Source organism: Macrotis lagotis, chromosome 2 (genome assembly GCF_037893015.1).
Source record: "Macrotis lagotis isolate mMagLag1 chromosome 2, bilby.v1.9.chrom.fasta, whole genome shotgun sequence".
In the NCBI taxonomy this organism is placed as follows: domain Eukaryota; kingdom Metazoa; phylum Chordata; class Mammalia; order Peramelemorphia; family Peramelidae; genus Macrotis; species Macrotis lagotis.
Window position 1 is genome coordinate 224120286 of NC_133659.1, and position 26653 is coordinate 224146938.

At 35.2% G+C, this 26653-nt stretch overlaps 1 protein-coding gene across 1 annotated transcript in view; it reads right to left on the minus strand.

The window, feature by feature from the left end:
- The window catches only part of RNF213 (ring finger protein 213), a 157759-nt gene that overhangs the window by 127267 nt on the left and 3839 nt on the right, over positions 1–26653 (minus strand). The window contains exons 3-8 of the mRNA XM_074224965.1: positions 25363–25526; positions 14910–15554; positions 14648–14752; positions 12467–12645; positions 11515–11673; positions 2896–3095 (exon numbers count right to left, since the gene is read on the minus strand). Coding sequence (XP_074081066.1) covers positions 2896–3095; positions 11515–11673; positions 12467–12645; positions 14648–14752; positions 14910–15554; positions 25363–25526 — 1452 coding nt within the window. The remainder of the gene's footprint in view (positions 1–2895; positions 3096–11514; positions 11674–12466; positions 12646–14647; positions 14753–14909; positions 15555–25362; positions 25527–26653) is intronic.

Sequence of the window (26653 nt, forward strand, 5' to 3'; positions counted from 1 at the left end):
TTGGATCTATTAGTTATTAGCTATTAATACTAAAGCATCTTAATTATTTTAATAAGCTGTAGGTGGAAACGGTCTTGCTATTTTGATCTGAATTTGTAGGCATTCCCTGGTCTAAGCAAGACTTAAATTCATGCTTGAACTTATCATTATAAGAACTTATCATGTGTAAGATCTAGTTCCTGAAGTATATCATTCTTTCAGAATGATTAAATATCAGAATAATTGGGCAAAAGATAGAGAAGCTTACGAAACAAAGATGTGAATCTCTAAAGTTGTGAGGTTAAGAACCCCTTTTGTTTACTTTTTGAGGAACAGTCTTTCAGAATATTCAGCTCGCTTAGGAAAAAGTAGTAATTTATGAGCTATCTAGTGTTACCATAATAATTTGTATTTAATTTGGAATTAAAAGTTATATGTAGGGACAGCTAGGTGGCACAGTGAATAGAGCACCGGCCCTGGAGTCAGGAGTACCTAAGTTCAAATCTTGTCTCAGACACTTAATAATTACCTAGCTGTGTGATTGTGCACAAACCACTCAACCCCACTGCCTTGCAAAAAAATAAAACTAAAAAAAAGTTATATGTAAAATATGCCCTGAAATGCATGCAAATTATTTGTTATCTTAAACATGTTCACATTGTTTAAAGGGATTTTGAGAGCGGCAGTCTATGTTTATGTCCATTTGAATATAGTTAAAAACTGAACATGTTTTTACTATAGACATCTTTTCACTTAGGCTCTTTCCTGTATACAATTTGGGATTACTATATTTACACATCCTATTCCAAATCTTTTGTTGTTTGTTACTAAGCATTTTAAAGCATTTGTGTAATTTTGAAACTAGGAATGAAAAAGCATCTATTTACAATGAGTACTAGTCATATCAAAATAGGTTTTTATTTTTCATGATTTTTCATTTCTTACTGTTTCCATCTGAAATTATAGCCAAACCTTATTATCAAGGAAATATGACCCTCAAGAACTGAATCTACCAGATATTAATTACTGGAATTTGCTATTTGAGACATTATGGGACTGTAACTGATATAATGCTGAATCTGACTCAGGTATGATCATGATCAAAGAATGCTGTTAGACCAATAATCCATAAACCCAGCAACCTCTGGGGTGGACAACCATGATTGTGGACATTTAGATGGCATAGGTTGAGAGAGCAACTCTTGGCATGGGCTGAGGTGGGATCATCCTGACTAAATTTCCCAAGTGACTTTCCTCTTAAATGGAAAAATATTCCATCTGGCTAACTTAAAGCCTGGCTCAATGCAAATCTTTAGCCTGGAATTAATATGAAGTTAAGGAAGTATTCTCTTCCTCTACAGCTATGATCCTAATTCTTCTTTTATGGAAAATTTCTATAATTTTTAATCATGTTAGGTATTCAGTATAAATACCACTAAGTAGATCTTTTAGTCTATTATTGGAGCAAATCTGAACTACCATAGTGAGATGCAGGTAGATGATTTAGGCTATTTGGAGTAAGATTTTAATGCTTTCTATATTCCAAAGAAAAGTAATGGCATATTTAGTATTGTGGCCTGTCACTAGTTATATATTCCCTTCCAAGGGATATAAGCATTGAGTAGGTTCCATGAAGGGTGTTTGCCATTTGAGAATATCACTGAATCTATTATTTATAATAATGGTAGCATGAGTAATAAAATGATCAATTAGTCAGAAACTAGGTCTCTCAAACTTTTTATATGTCACAATCACTAGAAGTCATTTTAGACATATAGCTCAAAAACCATCAGAAGGCAGACACTGGGGGAGAGGGGAAAAAAAGCAAATTGGAAGGTTAATAAACACCATATAACGGTTGACATGCAACAGATAAAGAAAAACAGAAGACATCTGGGACAAGGGTGAGAATGGGTATCAGTGAAATATTTTAAGCCAAAAACCTTCTCCATAACTCACATGAGCAAAATCCTTCCTAGTAAAACCCATGGTTCCATTTAGTTAGGACTGTCCTAATAAACAGAGCTGTATATACAACCTAAAATGTTTAGCCAATTATTATGAAATTCTTGGCAAGAAATTGAAGATCAATGTGGAACAGAACTGTGTTTTCCTCACTGTTGGTTATCAGAAGGCAAGAGAAAAATTATTTGGGAAGTGAAATGCTAGTTAAAAAGTAGATACCTGAGAATGGAATTTGAATTTCTTGATCAATGAACAAGTCAAATCAAGTCAACAATTATTAAGTACTTACTGTATTTGTAGACAAATAAAAAAGGTAAATACTGGAAATAAAAGAATGGCAAAGGGGCGGCTAGGTGGCATAGTGGATAAAGCACCGGCCTTGGAGTCAGGAGTAGCTAGGTTCAAATCCGGTCTCAGACACCTAATAATTACCTAGCTGTGTGGCCTTGGGCAAGCCACTTAACCCCATCTGCCTTACAAAAAAAAAAAAAAGAATGGCAAAAAATAGTCCCTTATTTCAAGGAGTACAGTCTATTGGGCAGACAGCATGTAAAACACACAAACACACACACACACACACACACACACACACACACACACACACACAAAGATATTCATGATGAACTTCAGTTAATTTCAGAGAAAAGGCACTAACATTAAGGGATCTAGGAAAGATGATGTTGTGAGGTAGATAATATAGATACTATTACTCCCATTTAACAAATGAAGAAACTGAGGTAGTTACTAGTCCATTGGTAAACAGGTATTAGAGGCTAGATGGAAAAGTAAATCACTCCTGACATCAAATGCATTGTCCACTATAACATATTTAAAATGGCAAAAGCAATCTAAAAATTACTTCTTGAGATTTTGTTTAAAACATAATAGAAGCCAAGTGACTAATGAACTATAATTCATAGAAATGATCAAAAAGATCAACTGATAGCTTACCTCCAGATTTCAGAGCTGAATTGCCTATGAACAAACAGCGATTAACATGCTGTCCAGTCTTTGAAGGTTTTTTGTATATGAATTCATACTCCTGGGATGAGCCACGAACAATAAAATATTTGTAAGGAATGGATTTCTGCACTTTGTGCTTGGAAATCATCATTTTACCTTCAATAAAGAATCCATGTTCACCCAGCTCTCTATAAGTACAACATAATACAATATTAGAGAAATTATAGTTAAAACAACCTTGAGATATCATTTTACACTTACCAAAATAATTTAAAGGATTTAAGGGGATAGCAACAAATATTTAAGGGGATATGGAAAAATTAGCACACTAATTCATGGCTGGTAAACTTGTGAATTGATCCCAACCATTCTGGAAAGCAATCTGGAAATATGTCCAAAGAGTTATTAAACTACCTATACCCTTTGATCCAATAATACCATTAGTAAGTCTGTTTCCAAAGATGGTAAGGGGAAAACCTATATCTACAATGTTTACAGCAGTTCTCTAGGTGATAGTAAAGAACTGAAAATTGCATGGAATTTTACTTCAAATTATTTAGATGAGTTTATTTGTATAAAGACATTCAGATATTTATTACTGTCTGGGTATTTTAAATGATCTAAAACAATACCAAATAATACTGCTGACACAGTTTCTCTATTTCTCTCTTTTGATTGTCTATTTTAACTTTGACTTTGTATGAGATCCTGATTGCCATTCCAGGTTGTTGTTTTTTTTAAACATTAAATTCTACTCCTACTCTCTATTTTATCTCTGTGGGAGTCTCTTTTATATAGTTTCCTAAAAGCAAAATGTTGAATTCAAATTTTTAATCTGTTATTTGTTTCTGTTTTATGAGCAAATTAATCCCATTCACATTATATGCTACAATTCCTTCTTTATTTCCTTCCTTCCTATTTTCCAGGAAAATGTCATACCACCATCATCATCAGTACCTAGGCTCCCAATCATGATGAACTCTATGAAGTCAAAGAAAAATTTTATGAAGACCTGGTGACTCTTATCAACAATGTACCACAAGAGTTTAAGCTTATAATTATGGGTGAGCTAGAGTAAGTTCACACTACCAGACATGGCAGAGAGTCCTTGGGAGGAATGGAGTTAGAAAACAGCAACAGTAATAATCACCCACTACTGAAGATTAGTGCATCTCATGACCTGCTCATTACAAACACTGTCGTCCATTTATCTTGATGCAATAAAACTTCCAGGATACAATCTTATGGCAAACATTGGCGTCAAATAAACTACGTGATTGTAAGGAGAAGAGATAGATAGGATGTGAGAGTGACAAAGGCAATGTGTGGTGTAGAGTACTGGACTGATCACAGGCTCATCCTGTCCAAGCTAAATATTCACAAATAACTACTAGAAGAAATAATGTCAAGAGATTAGAGCACGAAATTTGTTGCTAACTTGGAGGGAAAATACGTAGTTGGCAACAGTGGAGCAGGAAGTGGGAAGCTTTCAGAGATTTAGTGTATGGTACTACATTTGTTCAAAATACTCACAAACAGGGGTGGTATGGAGGCAGGAATTGCAAGAAGCTATCCTCCAGAACACTCAAAATGCTTTAAAAATTACGACACTAACCAAATTCTAGAGTGGCTGAATCCACACAGAGACAAAGTGAAATAATGTTTTGGCCCAAGACAACTGGGAAGATTCATGGAAAGGGTTAGAAGGGACCACAGGGTAGCTTGGGCTGCTGCCAGACACCATATAATTCCAGCCTTGCAGTAACAGCCTGCGGGGATCCCTGGGGGGTGTCTGGGTTTATAGCAGCAGGAGCAGTTTCCAGAATTCTCAGCCCAGGGATTGCCAAGGACAACATGGAAGGTCACTGGGAAAATTCTGCCACACCAGAGTGAACGCTGAGCCCAGTGCAGGCTTGGTAACCAGAATCAAGCATGGGGTACCATCTAGCAAATACTTCTCAGTCTATAGGTCTCTCTCTCTGCTATCCCTGGGACAGGACTCTGTTGCCTTGTCCATACTCAGATCCCTCAGAACAGGGACCCTCCTCTCAGTTCCAGGGCAGAAGGGAGGGACTTGTGATCATCCACAGACCAGAGCAGAGGCCTGGAAGCTTCTCTCTCTTAAGATCTTGAAGGAATTAAGATTTCTGGGGAGGTGTCCCAAAAACACTAAAAAAAGCTTGGAAAAGTGTGCTAAAATCAAGTCCTAAACTGGGTAAATGAGTAAACAACAGAAGAAAAAGAATCTGAGCATATATAATTATTTTAGTCCCATGGAGGAACAAAATACATACTCAGAAGATGACAAAGTCAAAGCTTTTGTATCCAAAGCCTCCAAGAAAAATAGGAATCAGCCTTAGTTATTAAAGAGCTTAAAAAAGATTTTGAAAATCAGTAAGGGAGGAAAAGGAAAAATTGGGAAGACAAATGAGAGTTGCGGGAAAATCATGAAAACCAAATCAGCAGCTTGGTGAAGGAGATGCCAGAAAATACTAAAGAAAATAACAGTTTAAAAACCAGTTTAACTCAAATGGAAAAAGAAGTCCAAAAGGTCAATGAGGAAAAGAATACTTTAAAAAGAAGAATTAGCCAGATGGAAAAGGAGATAAGAAAGCTCTCTGAAGAATATAAGTTCTTTTTTTTTGCAAGGCAAACAGGGTTAAGTGACTTGCCCAAGGCCACACAGCTAGGTAATTAATAAGTGTCTGTGACCGGATTTGAACCCAGGTACTCCTGAATCCAAGGCTGGTGCTTTATCCACTACGCCACCTAGCCGCCCCAGAAAATAACTTCTTTAAATGCAAAATGGAGCTAAGGAAAGCTGATGACTTTGTGAGAAATCAAGAAACAATAAAACAAAACCAAAAGAATGAAAAACTAGAAGAAAACACGAAATATCACATTGGAAAATCCTGGAAAACACATCAAGGAGAGATCATTTAAACATTATTGGGATACCTGAAAGTCATGACAGGAAAAGAACCTTGACTGAATTTTTAAAATTATTCTCCAGGAAAAATGCCCTAATATCCTAGAAGCAGATGGTAAAATGGAAATTGATAGAATCCACTGATTACCTACTGAAAGAGATCCCAAAAAAAGTTCACCCAGGAATATTATAGTCAAATTCCAGAACTCCCACGAGTGACAATCAACTACCCAGCAAAATTGAACATCTTTTCAGGGGGAAAAAGATGAACTTTCAATAAAATAGGGGAATTTCAATCTTTTCTGTTGAAATAACCAGAGCTGAACAGAAAGTTTGATCTCCAAATACAGGACTCAGGTGAAGCATGGAGAGGATGGACAGGAAGAGCAAATTATGAGGGATTTAATGATGCTGAACTGCTTGTATTCCTGCATGGGAAGATGATACTAATAACTCATATGAACCTTCTCATTTATTAGCGCAATCAGGAGTATATATAGACAAGGCATGGGAGAGAGATGACTATGAAGGTATAATATATTATAAAGGTAGAGATAATGGGCAAGAAATAAATGTACTAAGAGAAAGCGAAAGGAAAGGAGAGGTAGAATGGGCTAAGGTATTTCATGTAAGAGTCAAGAAAAGGCTTTTGCAATGGAATGGAAGGGGGGGAAGGTGAAGGGGAATGAGAGAGCCTTCATTCTCATCTGAAATGGCTCAGGGAGGAAACAACATACACACTCAATAGGGTATAGAAATCTATCTTACCCTAGAGTAAAAGGAGAGGAAAGGGATGGAAAAAAGGGTACAAGGGAGGGGAGAAAACACAGAGAATCATGGAAGAGGATAGACAGATACAATACACTTTTTTTTTTTGCAAGGCATGAGATTGAATGGTATGCCCAGGTCACTCAGCTGGGTGGTTGCTGGGTGTCTGAAGTCCAGTTTGAGTTCAGGTCCTCCTGGCTCCAGGGCCAGTGCTCTGACCAATGCGACATCTGGCTGCCCCTCAACATACTTCCGAGGAGGGACAAAGTGAAAGGAGAGAAAAAGAATAGAATAAATGGGAATTGAGAGGAATAGAATGGAGAAAAATAATTAGCAAGAGCAACTGTGGAAAAAAAAAAATTGAAGCAACTTCTCTAATGATAAAGGATATAATCCATCCCAGAGACAGAGCTGATGATTCCTGAACACAAACTTAAGTACATTTTATTTTCTTTTTTCTCTCTCACTTTATTTTTCTTGAGCTTTCTCTATCATTGTGGGGGGGGGGAGGGATTATGTTTACTTTTACCACAAGATTATAGTAGTAAAGCAGGATATTTCATCCATTTCTAAGAAGGTAGCATTTAATTCCATCAAAAGTAAAGTACAAGTGAAGCTTAGAAAGATGCAGGGCCCTTGACTCAATCTGAAGGCAGAGGAAATTCATTTTTATGCTGATAGTAACAAACCAAAGTTCTTTTATGATGCCCTGAAGGCTATGGTGCAACTCAACTATTCAGTACCAATAGATCTACACTGATTAAAGAAAGGGACATGATCCTAGGAGAGACAAGCTAAACACTTCTATAGTGTTCTTAACAGACTTTCATCACTTAATGCATAAGTCCTTGACTGTTTACCTCAAGTCAAAGTCAATCAGTCCCTAGCTGAAATTCCAGCTAAAGAAGAGATTTTAATGCCATTAGAATCCTTTCAAGTGGCAAAGCACTTGGTGCGGATTCTATTCCAGCTGAGATCTACAAGGTGGGGAGTCCATTGAGCATCCAAAAGCTGACTGAAATTTTCCAGATTATATGGCATGAAGAGGTTATCCCCCAAGAAATCAAGTATGCCTCCACAGTTCAACACCATAAAGGTAAAGGGAATAGATTTTCCTGTGACATCACAGGGGCATTTCACTTTTAGTCATTGCTCATAAAATTCTTGTCAGAGTCCTTTTCAATAGGCTGATCCTTCACATTGAAGATGGTCACTTCCATAAGAGCCAGTGTGCTTCGGAAAGGTTCAAGAAACTGTCAATTTGGTATTTGCTGTCCAACAACTCAAGGAAAAATTCCAGGAACAGAACAGAGGTCTGTATACAACATTTGTAGATCTGACCAAACTTGGCCTTTTATACCATCACTCATGAGGGTTTATGAAAAATTGTCAAACTCTGGTTGCTAGGAGAAATTCTTCAGTATTATATGTCAGTTCCATGACGTCATGCATGCCCAAGTTCTGGATCATGGACAATGCTCTTGAGATTTCCCAGTCACCAATTGAGTGAAACAAGATGTGCCCTTAGTCCCATACTAATTTTTAGCATAATGTTTTCTGCCATGTTATTAAAAGCCTTCCCTGAAGATGAACATGGCCTCAAGGTCAGCTATTGTACTGATGGCAAATAAGCAACATTGTATACCCTAATAGCAACATGGGGGTGATGATTAACCTTGATGAACTTGCTCAATCCATCAGTTCAACAATCAGGGACAATTTTGGGCTATCTGCAATGGAGAATACTATCCAGAGAAAGAATCATGGACTTTGAACAAATACCAAAGACTATTATCTTCAATTCAGAAAAAAAAAACCTGTTATCCTATTATGTAATTTTGCTATCTTTTATACTTTATTTTTCTTCCTTAAGGATATGATTTCTCTGTCATCACATTCAACTGAGATCAATGTATACCATGGAAAACAATGTAAAGACTAATAGAATGCCTTCTGTGAGGGTGGGAAAAAATTGTAAAACTCAAAATAAATAAAATCTTTCTTTAAAAAAAAAAAGGCTACAAGCCAAGACTAAAGTGGAGGGAGAGCTGGTACACAATCTTCTGTATGTATGGAACAATTCTCTGCTGCTTGTGTTAATTTTGGTCTAACAATTAACACCAAAATAACACAGGTTCTCAATCAGCCAGCACCACACTATTGAGGGGCAGCTAGGTGACACAGGGGATAGAGTATTTGTCTTGGATTCAGGAGGTTGGGAGTTCCAATTCAGACTCAGACACTTGCCACTTACTAGCTATGTGATCTTGGGCAAGTCACTTAACTCAGACTGCCTAGCACCCAGAGCCATCTCCAGTTGTCCTGATGACTCCAGAGGAAAAAGTGGGGCTGGTGACTTAGCACAGCACCCTCTCATTCAAATCCAATTCATTAGCTTGTCATAGCATCACCTCCCTGATGTCAAGGGTCTTCTTCAAAAACGAAAGACAAACATTATTATTATCCATATGTGGAACTATTGATTACAGGAAATAGACATTTTGAGTACTGTGGACAAGTTCACTTACTATAACAGTGTCCTTTCCAGGGAGGTACACACTGACAATGAGGTTGATACTCACATTGCCAAAGCTAGCTCAATATTTGGGAATCCAAAAGAAAGTATGGAAGAGAAGAGGAACATCTTCAGAGACATTGTGCTGACCTCATTACTGTATGCCTGTGAAACCTGGACAACCTATGAGTGGCATACCAGGAAACTGAATAATTTCCATTTAAATTGTCTTAGGAAGATTCTGAAGATCAGCTGACATAAGAGGATACCAGATATTGACGTCCTTTCTCAAGCTAAACTGCCAAGCATTCCAACATTACTATAGGGAGCGCAACTATGATGGACTTAGCACATTGTTAGAATGCCGGACATATGGCTTGCCAAAAGCTATCTTTATGGAGGGCTCACATAAGTTAAGTGCTCAAAAAGTCAAAAGTGATACCAGAATACCCTAAAGGTCTTTCTTAAGAACTTTAGAACTGATTCCACAGCATAGGAGATACTGGCACAGGAGCACCCTGCCTGGTGTGCCCTCATCTGTGAGCATGCTGCACTTAATAAGGAAGACAGAATTGAAGTAGCTCAAAGGAAACATGACATACATGTAAAAGTTTAGAGTTAGCAGCCCAGACCATTCCAACCTGAAGTAGGGCATTCCAAGCTCATATTGGCCTGATCAGTAACAGACAAATTGTAATTTGTCTCAAAACATATTGACAAGAACCAATTTTCCCTCATTATTCTTCTCAACCTATTTACCTTCTGCCTCCTCACTCCTCTGCTTTATTTCAAGAGGCTACCTTGCCCTTCTATTCCTCAACCTACCCAAAACTCTAGAAGTCCCTCCCCTCATCCTCTCCCCATACTTTATCCCCTTGCCCTCATTTTTTTCTGAATTTTGAAGGCAACCTGGGGGTGACGATTCTGCCTTTCTAGACATATATATATATATTCCCTCTCCAACACATTCCTGATGAGAGTAAGATCCTAGGACTACCTGCCTTCCCCTCTGCTAGTTTCTTCTATATCAACTTTTCCTTTTATACCCAATTTGCATAAGACAATCACTCCTTTTTCATCTCTCCCTAACCTAAACAGTTTTTATTAGGATCATCTCACTATAATCAACTTAGCCCACGCCTTTCTTTTAAAATACCTAAATAATGAAGGTAATCATAAGAGTACCAATAATATTTTCACATATACAAAGTAAATAATTTGACCTGAGTCCCTTATAATTGGTCTTTATTGTTTACCTTATATTTCTCCTAGATATTAAATGCTGAATTTTCCTTTAAGTTGTGGGGTTTTTGCCAGAAAAACCTTCAAGTCTTTGAGTTCATTAAATGTCCATTATACTTATACTCAACTTTGCTGGGTAAATTACCCTTGATTATAACTTCAGATCTTCTGGAAGACCTACAGTCCTTTAATGTAGTAACTACTAGGTCTCATGTAATCTTTATTGTAGCTCTACTATATTTAAATTGCTTTTTCTTGTTGCTTCCAATATTTTCTCCTTAACCTGGAAGCTTTGAAACTTGAATGTGATATTCCTATAAGTTTTTCTCCTAAGATCTTTCAGGTGATGATCGGTGGATCATAGTAAATAGTAAAAACTATTTCTACTTTAACTTCTTGTTGTAGAATTTAAGGACTCTTTTTTTTTAAGTTTTGAGTTCCAAATTCAATGCCTTCTTCCCTTCCCTCCCTCTTCCCTGAAATGGTAAGCAATCAAAAATAGGCAGTATATGTGTAATCATATTAAATATTTCCATATTAGTTATTTTTTAGAAGACTTGAATAAATGGAATAAAGTGGGGGGGGGGGGAGGATTGATTCAGTCTATATTCAAACAAAACCAGTATCAGCACTACCTCCGGAGGTAGATAGAATGCTTAATCATCAGATTTCCTAAGTTTCTTGGACATTTTTATTTTTTGCCTTTGTATTCTTGGTAGTTCAGTAGTCTTACCTGCACATATCACATTTAATAAATGTTTACTGAATTTAATTAAATCTAAAATAGTAGAAATTGCTCAAACAAGATGTTAGTATGCTTTATATCTTTCAGACTTAACAGGCCCTCTGTTCTTAGTTTTAAAAGGCAATTTTTAATAGGAAAGTGTGAAGCATAGTAAAGAAACATTTTACTTTATAGTTTCTTCATTTTTAGTACATTTCCTTCCAAAGAGCATTCCTATATGAACTTGTTCACTATCAAAATACAAGTCATTAAGTCAAACTGAAAATAATAAATTCAAGCTTGAAAAAATATATTTGAATATAAATTATATCAACCTATATCAACCCTTATCAACATATATTTTCCTCTTATGACTCCTATTTAGACACATCTTCAACATGTTTCTTACTAAGTTTTAAATGTACTTACTTTGTACAGTTCATCTCACAGACACAAGTATTCCAAGCATTTTCACCTAAGTCTTCTCCTCCTCTTATGAACACTTTATCACAAGAAGGATTAAATGAGAAATCCCGAGACAAAATTGCATGGAAGTATACCATGATTCCTTCACCAAGGTTTAATGACCTAGAATATGTACACAAGCACATAAAAACAATTTTTAACACATTATTTTGATACTCTACTAACAAAGGTCTTTCTTAATCACATATTTATAACTAGATAGGTCTTTAAGCAAAAAAATTCTATTTTTTTGCACCTGAAGTGAATGAACAAACAGTCCTCCAAATAAACAGCAAAAAATAGTCTCAGCAGAAAGTAAGAAAGAGTTAGTTATGCTACAGTAGATTTGCCATGTGCTATTTGCAGCTTGGGATGAAGTCATATGATATTATGTCAAATAAGAAGGCATAAAATAATTCCCTAATAGTTTCTAATCATCTAGAACAACATCTGCATTGCTATACTCAGTTCTGAATGCCACATTCTGGATTTACATTGTCAAGCTAGAGATAGTCTAAAGAATGTTAAGCATAATTTGAGATCATATCATATGACATCTAAATTTTAAAAACTAATGATATTTAACCAGAAAAAGAAAAGATGTTATAGGGGATATGATAGTTGTCTTCAAATAGAGTGAGGGGGTCCCAATTAGAAAAGTAATAAGACTAGGTTCCACTTAAACATGGGAGACAAAACTAGCCATGGCTGCCTCAGGAGACAAGAGCATGTTTTCTCTCAGTTTAGTTTAGATCCAAGCATCATTTTTTTTTTTTGGTAACAAAAAAGGTGAAATAGGCAAATGAGAACATAACAAAACTGGCAACAATGCCACATCTTCTTTGAGAAGATTCATCTGGAAAATTTATTTACCTGAAGAATTTTGTTAATGGGCTAAGCTTTGTTTTTATTTTACCTGGTCTTTAATTCCTTTTCAATGACAGTCTGTTTTTTTTGTTCTTTTGATGGTCCCATAACAGAATCAACACAACTTCCAGGAGGCTCTTCTTGTTTTTTCATATCCTTAGGCTTATTTTTATCTTTTTCCTCAATTTTCTTCATCTGATTGGCAAATTGTTCCTGAGTTTCAACTTCCTAGAACACACAAGCAAATCTCAAAATGTAATACTTAGTATAACAGAAGAATTCTGCTTTAGTGGAAAGAATAGTAGAGTTTAACTTAATAGAAGTCCCATGTTGTTTGGAGGGGCTCTTTGGTCCATCATAGGAAAAGCAAAACCTTCAATTACTATATTTTAAGCTTTAAAACTTCAATTACATCAAAAACAAGTATGTAATTATATGTGCCAAAACAAAAACCATTCATTTTTTTTTTTACTAGGGAAATCCTAGATTCCCTCCTCACATATAACTCCAGCCCAGGAAACAATTCACAGATGCAACTCAAAAATAATACTAATGCTTTTTGATGCTTTGCTTTTTGATATTCCAATCTACAATTCTACAGATATTCTAGCACTTCTGCTTCTTATTTTTTATTTGTATTGACTGTATTTTTGGTTTTAAAATGTTACGTTAAAAAATAAAATAGAACTTTGGGAGAACACAATATAGTTAAGAAGAAATTTCAGAAAACCTGTAATGGGCATCAATGAACCTCATCAGTTTCTCAGAAATTGAAATTATTTTAATGAAACTAATTAACTGAATAACACATTCAGAGTTGACCTAAAAATATTATGTTATTTTTCAAATCACTTCTAGAATGGCTTATTATTTTTTGGGAGGGAAAAGAAATGGAATCAAAATTCCAAAGTTGAATGAGTTCTAAGGTCTTTGGAGGAAAAAATACCAAACACAAGTTTAAGAAAATTGCAGGAAAGATGAGAAAAATCTGGGCACCTAAATTATGCTTTGCAAATTCACTTTACACTAAACAAAAAAAACGAAGTTTGATAAATTTAAGTAGCAAAGCAGAATTTTTTTCAGCACATTTCTCTATAACTAAATAATTGTAGAGGTTGCTAAAGTAGTATTTGAGTATTCCTTCTGTGTAGGGCGGCTAGGTGGCGCAGTGGATAGAGCAATGGCCCTGAAATTAGGAGTACCTAAGTTCAAATCTGGCCACAGACAATAATTACCTAGTTGTATGGCCTTGGGCAAGCCACTTAACCCCACTGCCTTGCAAAAAACTTAAAAAAAAAATGATTCTTGAGTATTCCTTCTCCTGTCTCTGTGAAAATTCTCTTCTCCAAATCCAGGAAGGTTTCCTTGGTTTTCTTCAAGTCTCAGTTCAACTCTCATCTTCTGCAAGACATCTTTCCCAAGGTATCTCTTATTTATACACAGTCATTTGCATGTTGTCTTTCCTATTAGTCTATGAGCAAGGGACTTAGTTTTGCTTTTCTTTCCATCTCCAGCACTTAGTACAGTGCCTGGCACATAGAAGGCACTTAATTAATGCTAGCTGACATGATATGACTACCTAAAATATACACAACACATTACAAGCATGTCTAGGCAAAATATAAAAAAAAACAACACGTTATTGCTCTAGTAGCGTAGTTCAGAAATGATTGGAGGAAACTGAACTGATAAACCAATCACTCTCAGTCTAATACGGTGCAGTAAGACGGCAGGTATTTTATAAATGTTTGTTAACAGGAATACAATTTACAGAAAAAAAACAATAAAATAAAGGAAAACAACAATGAAAGACACTAGAACTATTAACAAATGAGTGGTCAATTATGAATTAAGATTGCTTTTTAAGCAAGGATCCCTCACCTTAGCATTAAGATGATCATGTGGTGTACAAATTCTAAGATTCTGCTTTTGGTTAACTGGTTTTGTTTACACATATTTCTTTGTAGCAAGGGGAAATTTCCCTGATCTGGGCAAGAATAATTATTAAAAGTGACCATGATGGGAAAAGGGGTTCAATTAAACTTATTTTGCATAATAAAGATTGTTGAAAGAATGAATGAATATGAAACTGCTTCAGAACAACTGACACAACATACCAAGAAATTAAAATAAAGGGCAATGAAGAATAGAGATAGGAGATTAATCAAGGAGAGCTCCCTCAAAAACCCTTCTTTAAACCCCCAAAACCCAGCTTTACTGGAAAACTTACCCTGGTAGCTAGTTCATTTGCTAGTGCTTTCTTCAATTCTTGATTCTTGTTTTTAACTTCTTTTCCTGATCCCCTTACTTGATTAGTTGACTTAATTTTAGCTTCCTAGAAAAAAATAAAGTCCCAAAAATCGGAGTTAGGGAGGGATAATGAAACAGAACTAATTTGGGTCAATGAGCGTAACAGTAAAATTCTGCCTATCAGAAGCAAAAAGGCTTTGCAATTCTAAACCACAGATCATCATGTATGCAAGACAACTTACTCTGGGAGGTGAGGCACTCATTTGTGGCTTAGATGCTTCTTTCCTTTTCCGTTGATTAGGAATGTCCACTTTTGATTCTGATGGAGGTACCTTCTGACTAGAATCTGTGAGTAAAGGATCAATTTCCTCGATTTTACATGAAGCCAGTTCAGGAAGAGACCCCAAAGTGGCATCTTTTACCTGGAGAACTACTCTCTCCTTCCTTTCTATGAAAGTAGATTCCACAGGCTTGACCAAATCAGCCAGGCTATGATTTTCCTTCTCAGTGACTTCTAGTCTTCCAATTGACTGACTACTCTCAAGATGTACATCAACTTCCATCTTTTCCACTGGAGAACCTAAACTTGGAATTACCTTTTCTTTGGTTCCACCATTCTCTAACTCTATACCAATATTATTATTGTTGGGACTCTCTAGAACTAAAGGAAATGAGGTTTGGTTACTTCCAGTTTGATCAAGACTGCAATCAACCACATGCTTATTAGTTAAACCATCCTCCTGAACTTGACTTTTTTGAGGGGTAGTTTTATTATCCATCAATCCATGGCTTGGAAGAGAACACAGGGAGGAGAGGGAAAAAGAGCCCAACTCCTCTGAAAGATGTGGATCTTTCTTCTTTTTCTTCTTTCTATTCCTCTTCTTTGCCTATAGAGGAAAAAAAAAGACTAGAAAGTATCTTTATAATCTTGTCCTCATTTTTAAAGTAAATATCATTAATGTGTGTAGTTACTGATCAAGTCAAATCACCAGAATGATTTTCTTAAAAACCATTAAAATAATGTCCCTAACCAGAATTTAGACAGAACGTAGGAAAATCCTCTTTTCTTTGTATGTTTGCCTGTGAAAGAGGCATACAGGAATACATGTATCCTTTCAAATATTCAAGCCCTACTGTTTTTTTCTTCTTTTTCCTCTTAGAAGAAAGGAATATACAGTGACCTCAAACAACATTTAGCTCGACTACCTTTTTTAATTTATTTTTAATCAATAAACAAACCATTGAAAAGTCATTGTCTTTAATAGACAAAGCAAGAGAGTCATAACATAATGGATAGAGGTGCTCTTATGGTTAAAAAGATCTGGCTTCTGGAGTAGCTAGGTGGTTCCACTGGATATAGCACCAGCCCTAGAGCCAGGAGTTCAAATCTAGCTTCAGAAACTTAATACTCACTTAGCTGAGAGCCTGGGGCATGTCACTTAATCCCATTGTCTTGCAAAACAAGAAACAATCAAACAAAAAAAGACCTGACTTTGTGTCTTCTATAGACACTGGATCTAAGTCACATAACAATACCTAGGAAACTCATAAAGAATAGACATTACAGAATAATAGCTTATAAACACTGGTAGAGATAATTTCTTCAACCTAGGATCCCTATATTAATGAAAAGGCATTGCCTTTAGCTCTTATTTTCTTTCTGAATAGACACCAAAGCCCTGAATCTATCCCATTCATTGCCAAGTTCAGTTTTCCTTCTCAGAAGGTAAATTAGAAGAATGAAGAAGAAAGAAGTATCAACCATTAAACAGGCCAGCACCTCCCCTATGCTGGCCTCCAACACACTGAACTTCAAAAAGTGGTAAACTTCAACCAGTTAAATTAACAATTTAAGTTAACACTTCACTATAATTTTTTCATTATAACTTTGGAAAATTCATCCCATTTAACTCCAAAATTAAAAAGTATTTGTATCAGAGTATTTTTAGTGTTATATTATTCAGTTGTGTGTGGCTCTTCTTGTCCCCAACTGTGTGGTATTCTTGAGAAAATAGTGAAGTGGTTTGTCAAATTCATTTAACAGCTGAGGAAACTGAGGCAAACAACGTAAAGCAACCTGCTAAGGATCATACAGCTAGTAAGTGCCTGAGGCCAGATTTGAACTCAGATGAATCTTTCCCTAACCCTCCCCCAAAAGAGGGGAGAAAAAGAATCCTTTCAACAAATAAGAATAATTACACACAAAAAAAAATCTATACAGGGTCTTATTCAAAATATACACCTTTGATCCCTCAATGCCTTCTATTAAATTAATAAACTTCATAAAAAAATATCCTGGAATCATGATTGGTCATTTCACTGAGTAAAAAACTTAAGTCTTAGATACATATAGAGTAAAGGTAAAAGGTTGGAGCAAAATATATTTTGCTTCAGCTGAAGTGAAAAAAGCAGGGGTAGCAATCCTTATCTCAGACAAAGCACCTACAAAAAGAGATAGCGTAAAAAGAGATAATGAAGGAAACTATACCCTCCTAAAAGGTACCATAGACAATGAAGTGATTTCAATACTGAATATATATGCACCCAACTGGATAGCATTCAAATTCTTAGAGGAGAAGCTAAAAGAACTACAAGAAGACATAGACAGCAAAACTCTACTAGTGGGAGACCTCAACCTCCCATTCTCAGATCTAGATAAATCAAATCATAAAATAAACAAGAAGTTAAGGAGGTAAATAGATGGTTAGGAAAAACTAGATATGATAGACTTATGGAGGAAATTCAATGGGGATAGAAAGGAATATACCTTTTTCTCTGCAGTACATGGAACTTATACAAAAACTGACCCCGTACAGGGCATAAAAACCTAATGATCAGGGGAACCTAGGTGGCACAGTGGATAAAGCACCAGCCCTGTAGTCAGGAGTACCTGGGTTCAAATCCAGTCTCAGACACTTACTAATTACCTAGCTATGTGGCCTTGGGCAAGCCACTTAACCCCATCTGCCTTGCAAAAACCTAAAAAAAAAGAAAAACCCTAATGATCAATGGCAAGAAAGGCAGAAATAGTGAATGTCTTTCTCAGATCAAAATGCAATAAAAATCATATGCAATACTGGGCCAGGAAGACACAGACTCAGAACTAATCGGAAAGTAGTTATTGAAAGAATACATCGATCCCCACCAGAAAAACATCCTAAAATGAAAACACCAAGGAATGCTGTGGCCAAACTGCAGAACTATCAGATAAAAGAGAAAATCCTGCAAGCAGCCAGAAAGAAACAATTTAAATATCAAGGAGCCACAGTAAGGATCACACAGGACCTGGCTGCATCAACTTTAAAGGATCGAAGGTCCTGGAACGAGATATTTCGAAGAGGACAGGAGCTTGGAATGCAGCCAAGAATCTACTTTCCTGCAAAGCTGAGTCTTCTCTTCCAGGGAAAAAGATGGACATTTAACAAAATGGAAGAATTCCAAAAATTTCTGATGAAAAGACCAGAGCTAAACAGAAAATTTGGACATCAAACAGGAGGTTCAAAAGACACATGAAAAAGTAAAAAAAAAAAGGGGGGAGGCAGTAAAAGAAAAAAATACAATCCAGTAAGATGAAACAGGCTATATCCCAGCATGGGGGGGGGGGGGGAGGGAGAGATTCTCATAACATAAACCTTGAGAAATGTAACTCTAATAGAGAGAATACACCTAGCCAGAAATGATGGACATTCATGACCCATCCATGAGACTACTATCTAATGGGATGTAACTGGCTTTAACCCCACTTGGGAGAAAGACTCTAATAACTCTCAGGAATTTTGACTCTATTCAACAGAATATACAGAACTAGAAGGGACAGACACTCAGAATTTTCTATGAATTAGATAGAATGATCTAAAAAAAAAAAAAAAAACACTACCTCCCTAAAAAGGGGGACAGGAAAGAGACAGGAGGAGGGAGGGGACTGAATGGGGTAAATCTCATTACACTAAGAGGTACAAAAAAACCTACGGTAATAGTGGGGAACAAGGGACCAGAGGAGAAACACCTGAATCTTCTTCTCATCAGACTTGGCTTAAAGTCAACCTACACATACTCAGTTAACTTATAAAACATCTAACCTTTCAAGTATTAAAAGGGGAAAAGGGGAAGGGGGGATGGAGAAAGGGAAGGGGAGTGGGGGAAATAAGGGGAAATAACAAAAGGAAGGGAAGGGAATTAAATTAAATAGCAAATTAAAATTAAATACCAAATTAGAAATTCTAAAAATTAAAGGAGAAATTAATAAAATTGAAAGCAAAAAAACTATTGGATTAATAAATAAAACCAAAAGTTGGTATTATGAAAAAACCAATAAAATTGATAAACCTCTGGTCAATTTGATTAAAAAAAGAAAGAAAACCAAATTGATAGTATCATAAATGAAAAAGGTAAACTCACCACCAATGAGGAGGAATTAAAGTAATTCATAATTATTTTGCCCAACTCTATGCCAATAAAATTTGATAATCTAAGTGAAATGGATGAATATTTACAAAAATCTAAGTTGCCCAGGTTAAATGAAGAAGAGATTAAATACCTAAACAACCCTATCTCAGAAAAAGAAATTCAACAAGCCATTACTGAACTCCCTAAAAAAAAAATCTCCAGAGCCTGATGGATTCACAAGTGAATTCTACCAAACATTTAAGGAACAATTGGTTCCAATCCTATATAAACTCTTTGGAAAAATAGGGAAAGATGGAACTCTGCCTAACTCTTTCTATGAAACCAATATGGTACTGTTACTTAAACCAGGAAGAGTTAAAACAGAGAAAGAAAATTATAGACCTATTTCCCTGATGAATATAGATGCAAAAATCCTAAATAAAATCTTAGCAAAACGACTACAACAAGTCATCACTAGGATAATACATTATGATCAAGTAAGATTTATTCCAAAAATGCAGGGTTGGTTCAATATTAGGAAAACTGTTAGTATACTCAATTATATCAACAACAAACCTATCAGAAATCATATGATCACATCAATAAATGCTGAAAAAGCTTTTGACAAAATGCAGCATCCATTCCTATTAAAAACACTAGAGAGTGTAGGAATAAATGGAGTGTTCCTTAAAATAATTAGCAGTATCTATCTGAAACCATCAATAAGCATTATACTCAATGGGGAGAGGCTAGAGGCATTCCCAATAAGATCAGGGGTGAAACAAGGGTGCCCATTATCACCACTACTATTCAATATTGTATTAGAAATGTTAGCATCAGCAATTAGAGAAGAAAAAGAAATTAAAGGAATTAGAATTGGGAAGGAAGAGACAAAATTCTCACTCTTCGCAGATGACATGATGGTCTACCTAGAGAATCCCAAGAAATCATCTAAAAAACTACTGGAAACAATTAGCAATTTTAGCAAAGTTGCAGGTTATAAAATAAACCCTCATAAATCCTCAACTTTTCTATATATGTCTAGCAAGAAACAGCAGGAAGAGCTAGAGAGAAAAATCCCATTCAAAGTAACCTCAGACAATATAAAATATTTGGGAGTCAATTTGCCAAGACAGACTCAGAATCTTTTTGAAAACAATTATAAAACACTTCTCACACAAATTAAATTAGACTTAAATAACTGGGCAAATATTAACTGCTCATGGATAGGTAGAGCTAATATAATAAAAATGACAATTCTACCAAAACTAAACTATCTGTTTAGTGCCCTACCAATCAAAATTCTAAAAAAAATTACTTTAACGAGTTAGAAAAAATTGTAAGTAAATTCATATGGAGAAATAAAAAGTCAAGAATTGCCAGGAGCTTAATGAAGGTGGCTTAGCCCTAGCCGATCTAAAATTATATTATAAAGCATCAGTCATCAAAACTGGTATTGACTAAGAAATAGAGTGGTGGACCAGTGGAATAGACTAGGTGTAAAAGCAGGAGATGATTATAGTAATCTGCTGTTTGATAAACCCAAAGAGTCTTGCCATTGGGATAAAAACTCCCTCTGATAAAAACTGCTGGGATAATTGGAAGTTAGTATGGAAGAAACTTGGATTAGACCAACACCTCACACCCTTTACCAAGATAAGATCCAAATCATTACAGGACATAGACATAAAAAACAATAGTATAAGAAAATTAGAAGATCAAGGACTAGTCTGCCTGTCAGATCTATGGAAAAGGGAACAGTTTATGACTAAGGAAGAGTTGGAGAACATCACCAAAAACCAATTAGATGATTTTGATTACATTAAATTAAAAAGCTTTTGCACAGATAAAATCAATGTAACCAAGATCAAAAGAAATGTAGTAAATTGGGAAACAATCTTTACAACTAATGATTCTGACAAAGGACTCATTTCTAAAATATACAGAGAACTGAGTCATATTTTTAAAACAAAAAGCCATTCCCCAATTGACAAATGGTCAAAGGATATGCAAAGGCAATTTACAGATGAGGAGATCAAAGTAATCCATAGCCATATGAAAAAATGCTCTAAATCATTAATTATTAGAGAAATGCAAATTAAAACTTCTCTGAGGTACCACCTCACACCTCTCAGATTGGCCAATATGACCAGGAAGGATAATGATCACTGTTGGAAGAGATGTGGGAAACCTGGGACACTATTACACTGTTGGTGGAGCTGTGAACTCATCCAACCCTTCTGGAGAGCTATTTGGAGCTATGCCCAAAGGGCAACAAAAATGTGCATACCCTTTGACCCAGCAATACCACTACTGGGTCTATACCCTGAAGAGATGAGGAAAAAAGGGTAAAAACATTACTTGTACAAAAATATTGATAGCAGCCCTGTTTGTGGTGGCAAAGAATTGGAAATCCAGTAAATGTCCTTCAATTGGGGAATGGCTTAGCAAACTGTGGTATATGTATGTCATGGAACACTATTGTTCTATTAGAAATCAGGAGGGATGGGATTTCAGGGAAGCCTGGAGGGATTTGCATGAACTGATGCTGAGTGAGATGAGCAGAACCAGAAAAACAATGTACACCCTAACAGCAACATGGGAATGATGCTCAACCTTGAAGGACTTGCTCATTCCATCAGTGAAACAATTGAGAACAATTCTGGGCTGTCTACAAAGGAGAGTGCCATCTGTATCCAGATAAGGAGCTGTGGAGTTTGAACAAAGTGCAAGGACTATTCCCTTTAATTTAGATTCTAAATTATTGTCTGATCTTGTTACCTCTTAAACTTCTCTTCTCTTTAAGGATATGATTTCTCTCTCATCACACCCAATTTTGATCAAGGTACAACATGGAAACAAAGTAAAGACTAACAGAGTGTTTTCTGTGGGGGGGGGGGAAGCAAGACTGGGGGAAAACTGTAAAACTCAAATAATATCTTTAATAAAAATAAATTAAAAAAAGAGAACAGGGGAGGGAGGAGAATCATTATGTGTAAGAAAAAAACTTTTATGACCCCCCCCCCCCACCAAAAGAAAAGAATTAAAAGGGACAAGGGGGAAGCAAAAGGAATCTAAGGAGTGCCTATCATTTGGGGAATGGTTGAACAAATTATCATTTGAATATAAAAAGAAAATTACTGGACCAAAAATGCTCGAAGAGATGATTTCAGAGAATCTTAAAAATTATAAACTGATATGGAATGAAGTGAATAGAAAAATTATACAAGGATAATATTGTAAAGAAAAACACATTCCAATATTAACCAAGAACTATACTTTTCTGGACAAGAGTATAGTATGACTTCCTACAATCTACCAGGTTAAATATCTATGAAAAATGGAATTTCAGGATGCTTGAAATCTAAATGATCTTGAAATGGGTGAGTGGTTAAAGAAGTCTGATATGGAAGAGATCAAATTATATAAACAAACAGGAAGCATGAACATATTTTCAAAATTAAAATGAATTATTTGGCCTAATATTGAAGGAGAAAGGGTAAAAGTAAAAAGATCTTTTTGAACAAGTTTGACTAAAAAGTTAACTATTATATAAAACAAACCAATTGAAGTTATTGACATTTTTTAATTTCACCTGTTGGACACATGATTTCTATAATGACATCAAGCACCAAAGATAGGGAAGACTCAGCATCTTAATGAAAATCTAGAAAACAAAGACAGGGGGACCACTGCATAAATAAATAGCAAAACATATCTGCTAATTGACTTGTAATTCAGAGATCTTCTCAGTAAAGAAATATTCTGTGACCAACCAGAATAAGAAGGTTCTGAGTAAGATATTTCCCAATTCATAGTAATCAAGATAAAAATAATTCAAGTAAATTTTTTTTAAACAATGATGACTCAGGACGAACTGAATTCCAAATCTTTCCTCTGACCTATACTTGAAAGGAACTTAAGCTCTCCATGTCCTAGGCAATTAAGATTATACACTAAACAGAGTGCAGAGGTAATTTTTATAAGAATTCTTCACACTAATTAAAAAACCAGATCAAAAAAATATGTAGATATCATATTTCTATTCCTGCTAAAAAGACCAAAAAGAAACTTTCCTCAGTGGTTTTAACTTCTAACTTTCAGCATTAATATAGCAGAGGACTGGTAGGTTAAATCAGAGCTAGGTAGGTTAAATAGCAAGTCTCACAAGGTACAACCTATCAGGAAAAGTTAGATATATAGTACAATAAGGGGCAAATTAATGTGTTTAAAATATACAATGCTTTATTTTTCCAATTATACTGTAGAGACAACTTTGAACATTCATTTTTGTAAAGTTTACTCCCTCCCAATCTTTCCCTGTCCCCACCCCAGGAAAGCAAATAATCTGATGTAGGAAATACACATTTCTAAAATTACCTTCTCTCTGACATATAAATATCTATTTTATAACTTTTGAAAAGTACATTTAACAGCATGTTTTCTCTCATAAAAGACTGGAGACAAAGTAAATAAATATATATATATATATATATATACACACACATATATATATATACACACATACACACACATATATACATACACATATGTGTATGTTTTATTGTGTCAAATTTTGCGTGTCAAAATTTAGGCCTTCTACATTTTACAGCTATTAAAATAATCATGAGGATTTAGGTGTCTCTGCTTTAAAAATCATTAATTTAGTTTTCTAATATTAAACCATTCTTACACCATTGAATCCAATCCATAGTACATAATTTTTTTATTCATTGCTACAATCTGTTCATTAATGATATTGGTCTATATGTTTTTCTCCTTACTTTATGTAAGAGAGGCTTATTTTTTCTCATTAAGAAAGTTTGGGAGTGTTTTTTCTTAATTTCTGAGAATAATCTGCATAGTTCACAGATTAACTGTTCTTTAAATGTTTCCTACAATTAATATTTAAATACCTCACAGTTAGTGTACTGTTTTGCCTTCTCAAAGGGAAAGGAAGAGAGGAAGAAGGGAGAGAATTGAGAGCTGAAAATAAAAAAACTGAATTTTAAAAAAATATTCAAAAACTTAGGGTGGAGGGGGGAAAAGCTCTAGGGGGACAACTTTTGAGTCACAATAGGAAAAAAGGGAAGATGAATTTGTTTAAAGTGAAGGAAAGGTCAGCAGCTAGATGGCACGGTAAATAGAGCACGGGCCCTGGAGTCAGGAGGACCTGAGTTCAAATCCAGCCTCAGACACTTCATAATGACCTGGCTGTGTGACCTTGGGAAAGTCACTTAACCCCTTGCCTTGTAAAAAACCTAAAAGGAAAAAAAAACTTACAGAAGAACTATACTTTTCTGAACAAGAGTATAGTATGACTTCCTACAATCTACCAGGTTAATTATCTATGAAAAATCTGATTTCAGGATGCTTGAAATCTAAATGATCTTGAAATGGGTGAGAAAAGAAAACATATAATTTTACTATCTCATACTTTATTTTTCTTCCTTAAGGATATGATTTCTCTGTCATCACATTCAACTGAGATCAATGTATAACATGGACTAACTGAATGCCTTCTGTGGGGGGTGGGGGAGGGAAGCAAGAATGGGGGAAAATTTCTATAACTCAAAATAAATAAAATCTTTCTTAAAATGAAAAAAATAAGGGAGCAGCTATGTCCAGTGGACAGAGCACCAGCTCTGGAGTCAGTAATACCTGAGTTCAAATCCGGCCTCAGACACTTAATAATTACCTAGCTGTGGGCAAGCCACTTAACCCCATTGCCTTACAGAGAAACTTAAAAAAAAAAAACAAACTACCACTGCATGTAATTGGAAAAATAAATAAAAATATTTTTAAAAAGAAAGAAACGATGAGTAGGATGATTTCATAAAAAACTGGGAAGACTTAAATAAACTTATGCAAAGTAAAATGAGTAGAATCAGGAGAATATTCTAAGTAGTAATACTGTAATGATGATCAACTGTGAAAGACTTAGCTACTCTGATCAAGATAATGACCATTCCAAAGAACTCATCATGAAAAATGATAATAATGTTCAGAAACCTCTGAGTACAGACTGAAATATAATTTTTTCACTTTACTTTCCATGCTTTTTTCCCAATATGGCTAATATGAAAATGTTCTGCATGATTTCACATGTATAACTGATATCATATTGCTTGCCTTTTCATTGAGTGGGGGGAGAGACTGGAGGGAGAGAATTCTAAACTCAATTTTTTTTAAAATGAATGTTAAAAATAGAAAATAAATTTATCTTTAAAAGAAAGAAACCGTATCAGTGAATGAGCTTACCAAGTATAAATGGAGAAAAATAAGAAGATCTCTGGAGATAATACTCACTTTTTGTGTAGAAAAGTTTGAGTCTGCCTGGTCTGTTTGAGCTGCCTTATTTCCAACAGGTAAATGGTCACTAGTATCCATCACCAAAGGAAGAGCATCAATGCCCTTAAGTTCTTTTCCACCTTCTATTTTCACTTCCAAAGCTAGCTGGGATTCTGCATTCTCTATAAAAGGGGTAGTCAAATTATGAGAGGGGGAAAAAAATCAACTAAAGAAAATTCTCAATACAAAATTTTCACTGATTAACCAAAACTACCATCTTCTATCAAGCAACCAAATATTTATTAAGCAGCTGTGCTAGGCCCTGTATGAGTTACAGGAGTTATAAAGACAAAAATGAAAGTCACTGCCATCAAGGAGCATAAAATTTTACCAGGTAAACATCAAATTCAAACATAAAGAGATATAAAATACATATATGTAGCTAAATGAATAAGGTCAGCCCTTCCTCTCATGTATAACAGGGTTCGTTCCCAGTTCTATTTAATGTTGGTGCCTTCTCTCTTTGATTAAGTTCAAATTATCTTCAAAATATATCATGTTTACGTATATTTATTTGCAAGTTATCTCATCCCATTAGATTGCAAGCTTCTTGAGAGTATGCTGACATTCCTTTCTTTGAATGACCAGCATTTGGCATGGTGCCTGATAAATAATAGATGTTGTAATAAATTCTTGTTGACCTGACTTGACCTGGATCATTAACCTCATGTGTAAATCATCCCTCAGGTTATCATATGATTCATTTTTACATTTAATTTTATCATTCTTAGCTCTTGAATTCAAACCCAAAGGAGTATGCTTTATGTACTTCCTCAATAAAATTTCAACATGCCTCTGAATTTTATTAATGAATCTCAAATTCCATACCCTAGTTCATCAAATATTATTTAATAAATTAAAGTAATCTTTCCCAATTCTAGTTGAGACAGGAAAGGAAGTGAATTGTTTAAAAGCCTGCTGTGAATACACAGTAAACTCATACAATTAAAAGTTTTCGAGGATAGATGGATAAAGCTAAGGTAGCTAAAAGGGTAGAGTCAAAAGTACAAGGTAGGGGGCAGCTGGGTGGCACAGTAGATAGAGCACCAATCCTGGTGTCAGGATGACAATTTGGACTCAAACACATGATAATTGCTTATCTATGTGACCTTGGGCAAGTCATTTAACCCCACTGCCTTGCAAAAAAAACCCTAAAAAAACAAAAAGCAAAAAAAAAAATCACAAGTTGTATAGGAATAATTCCAAAAAATGAAAATTCTTAAGTCAAATAGAAATGTTAAGTATTTTA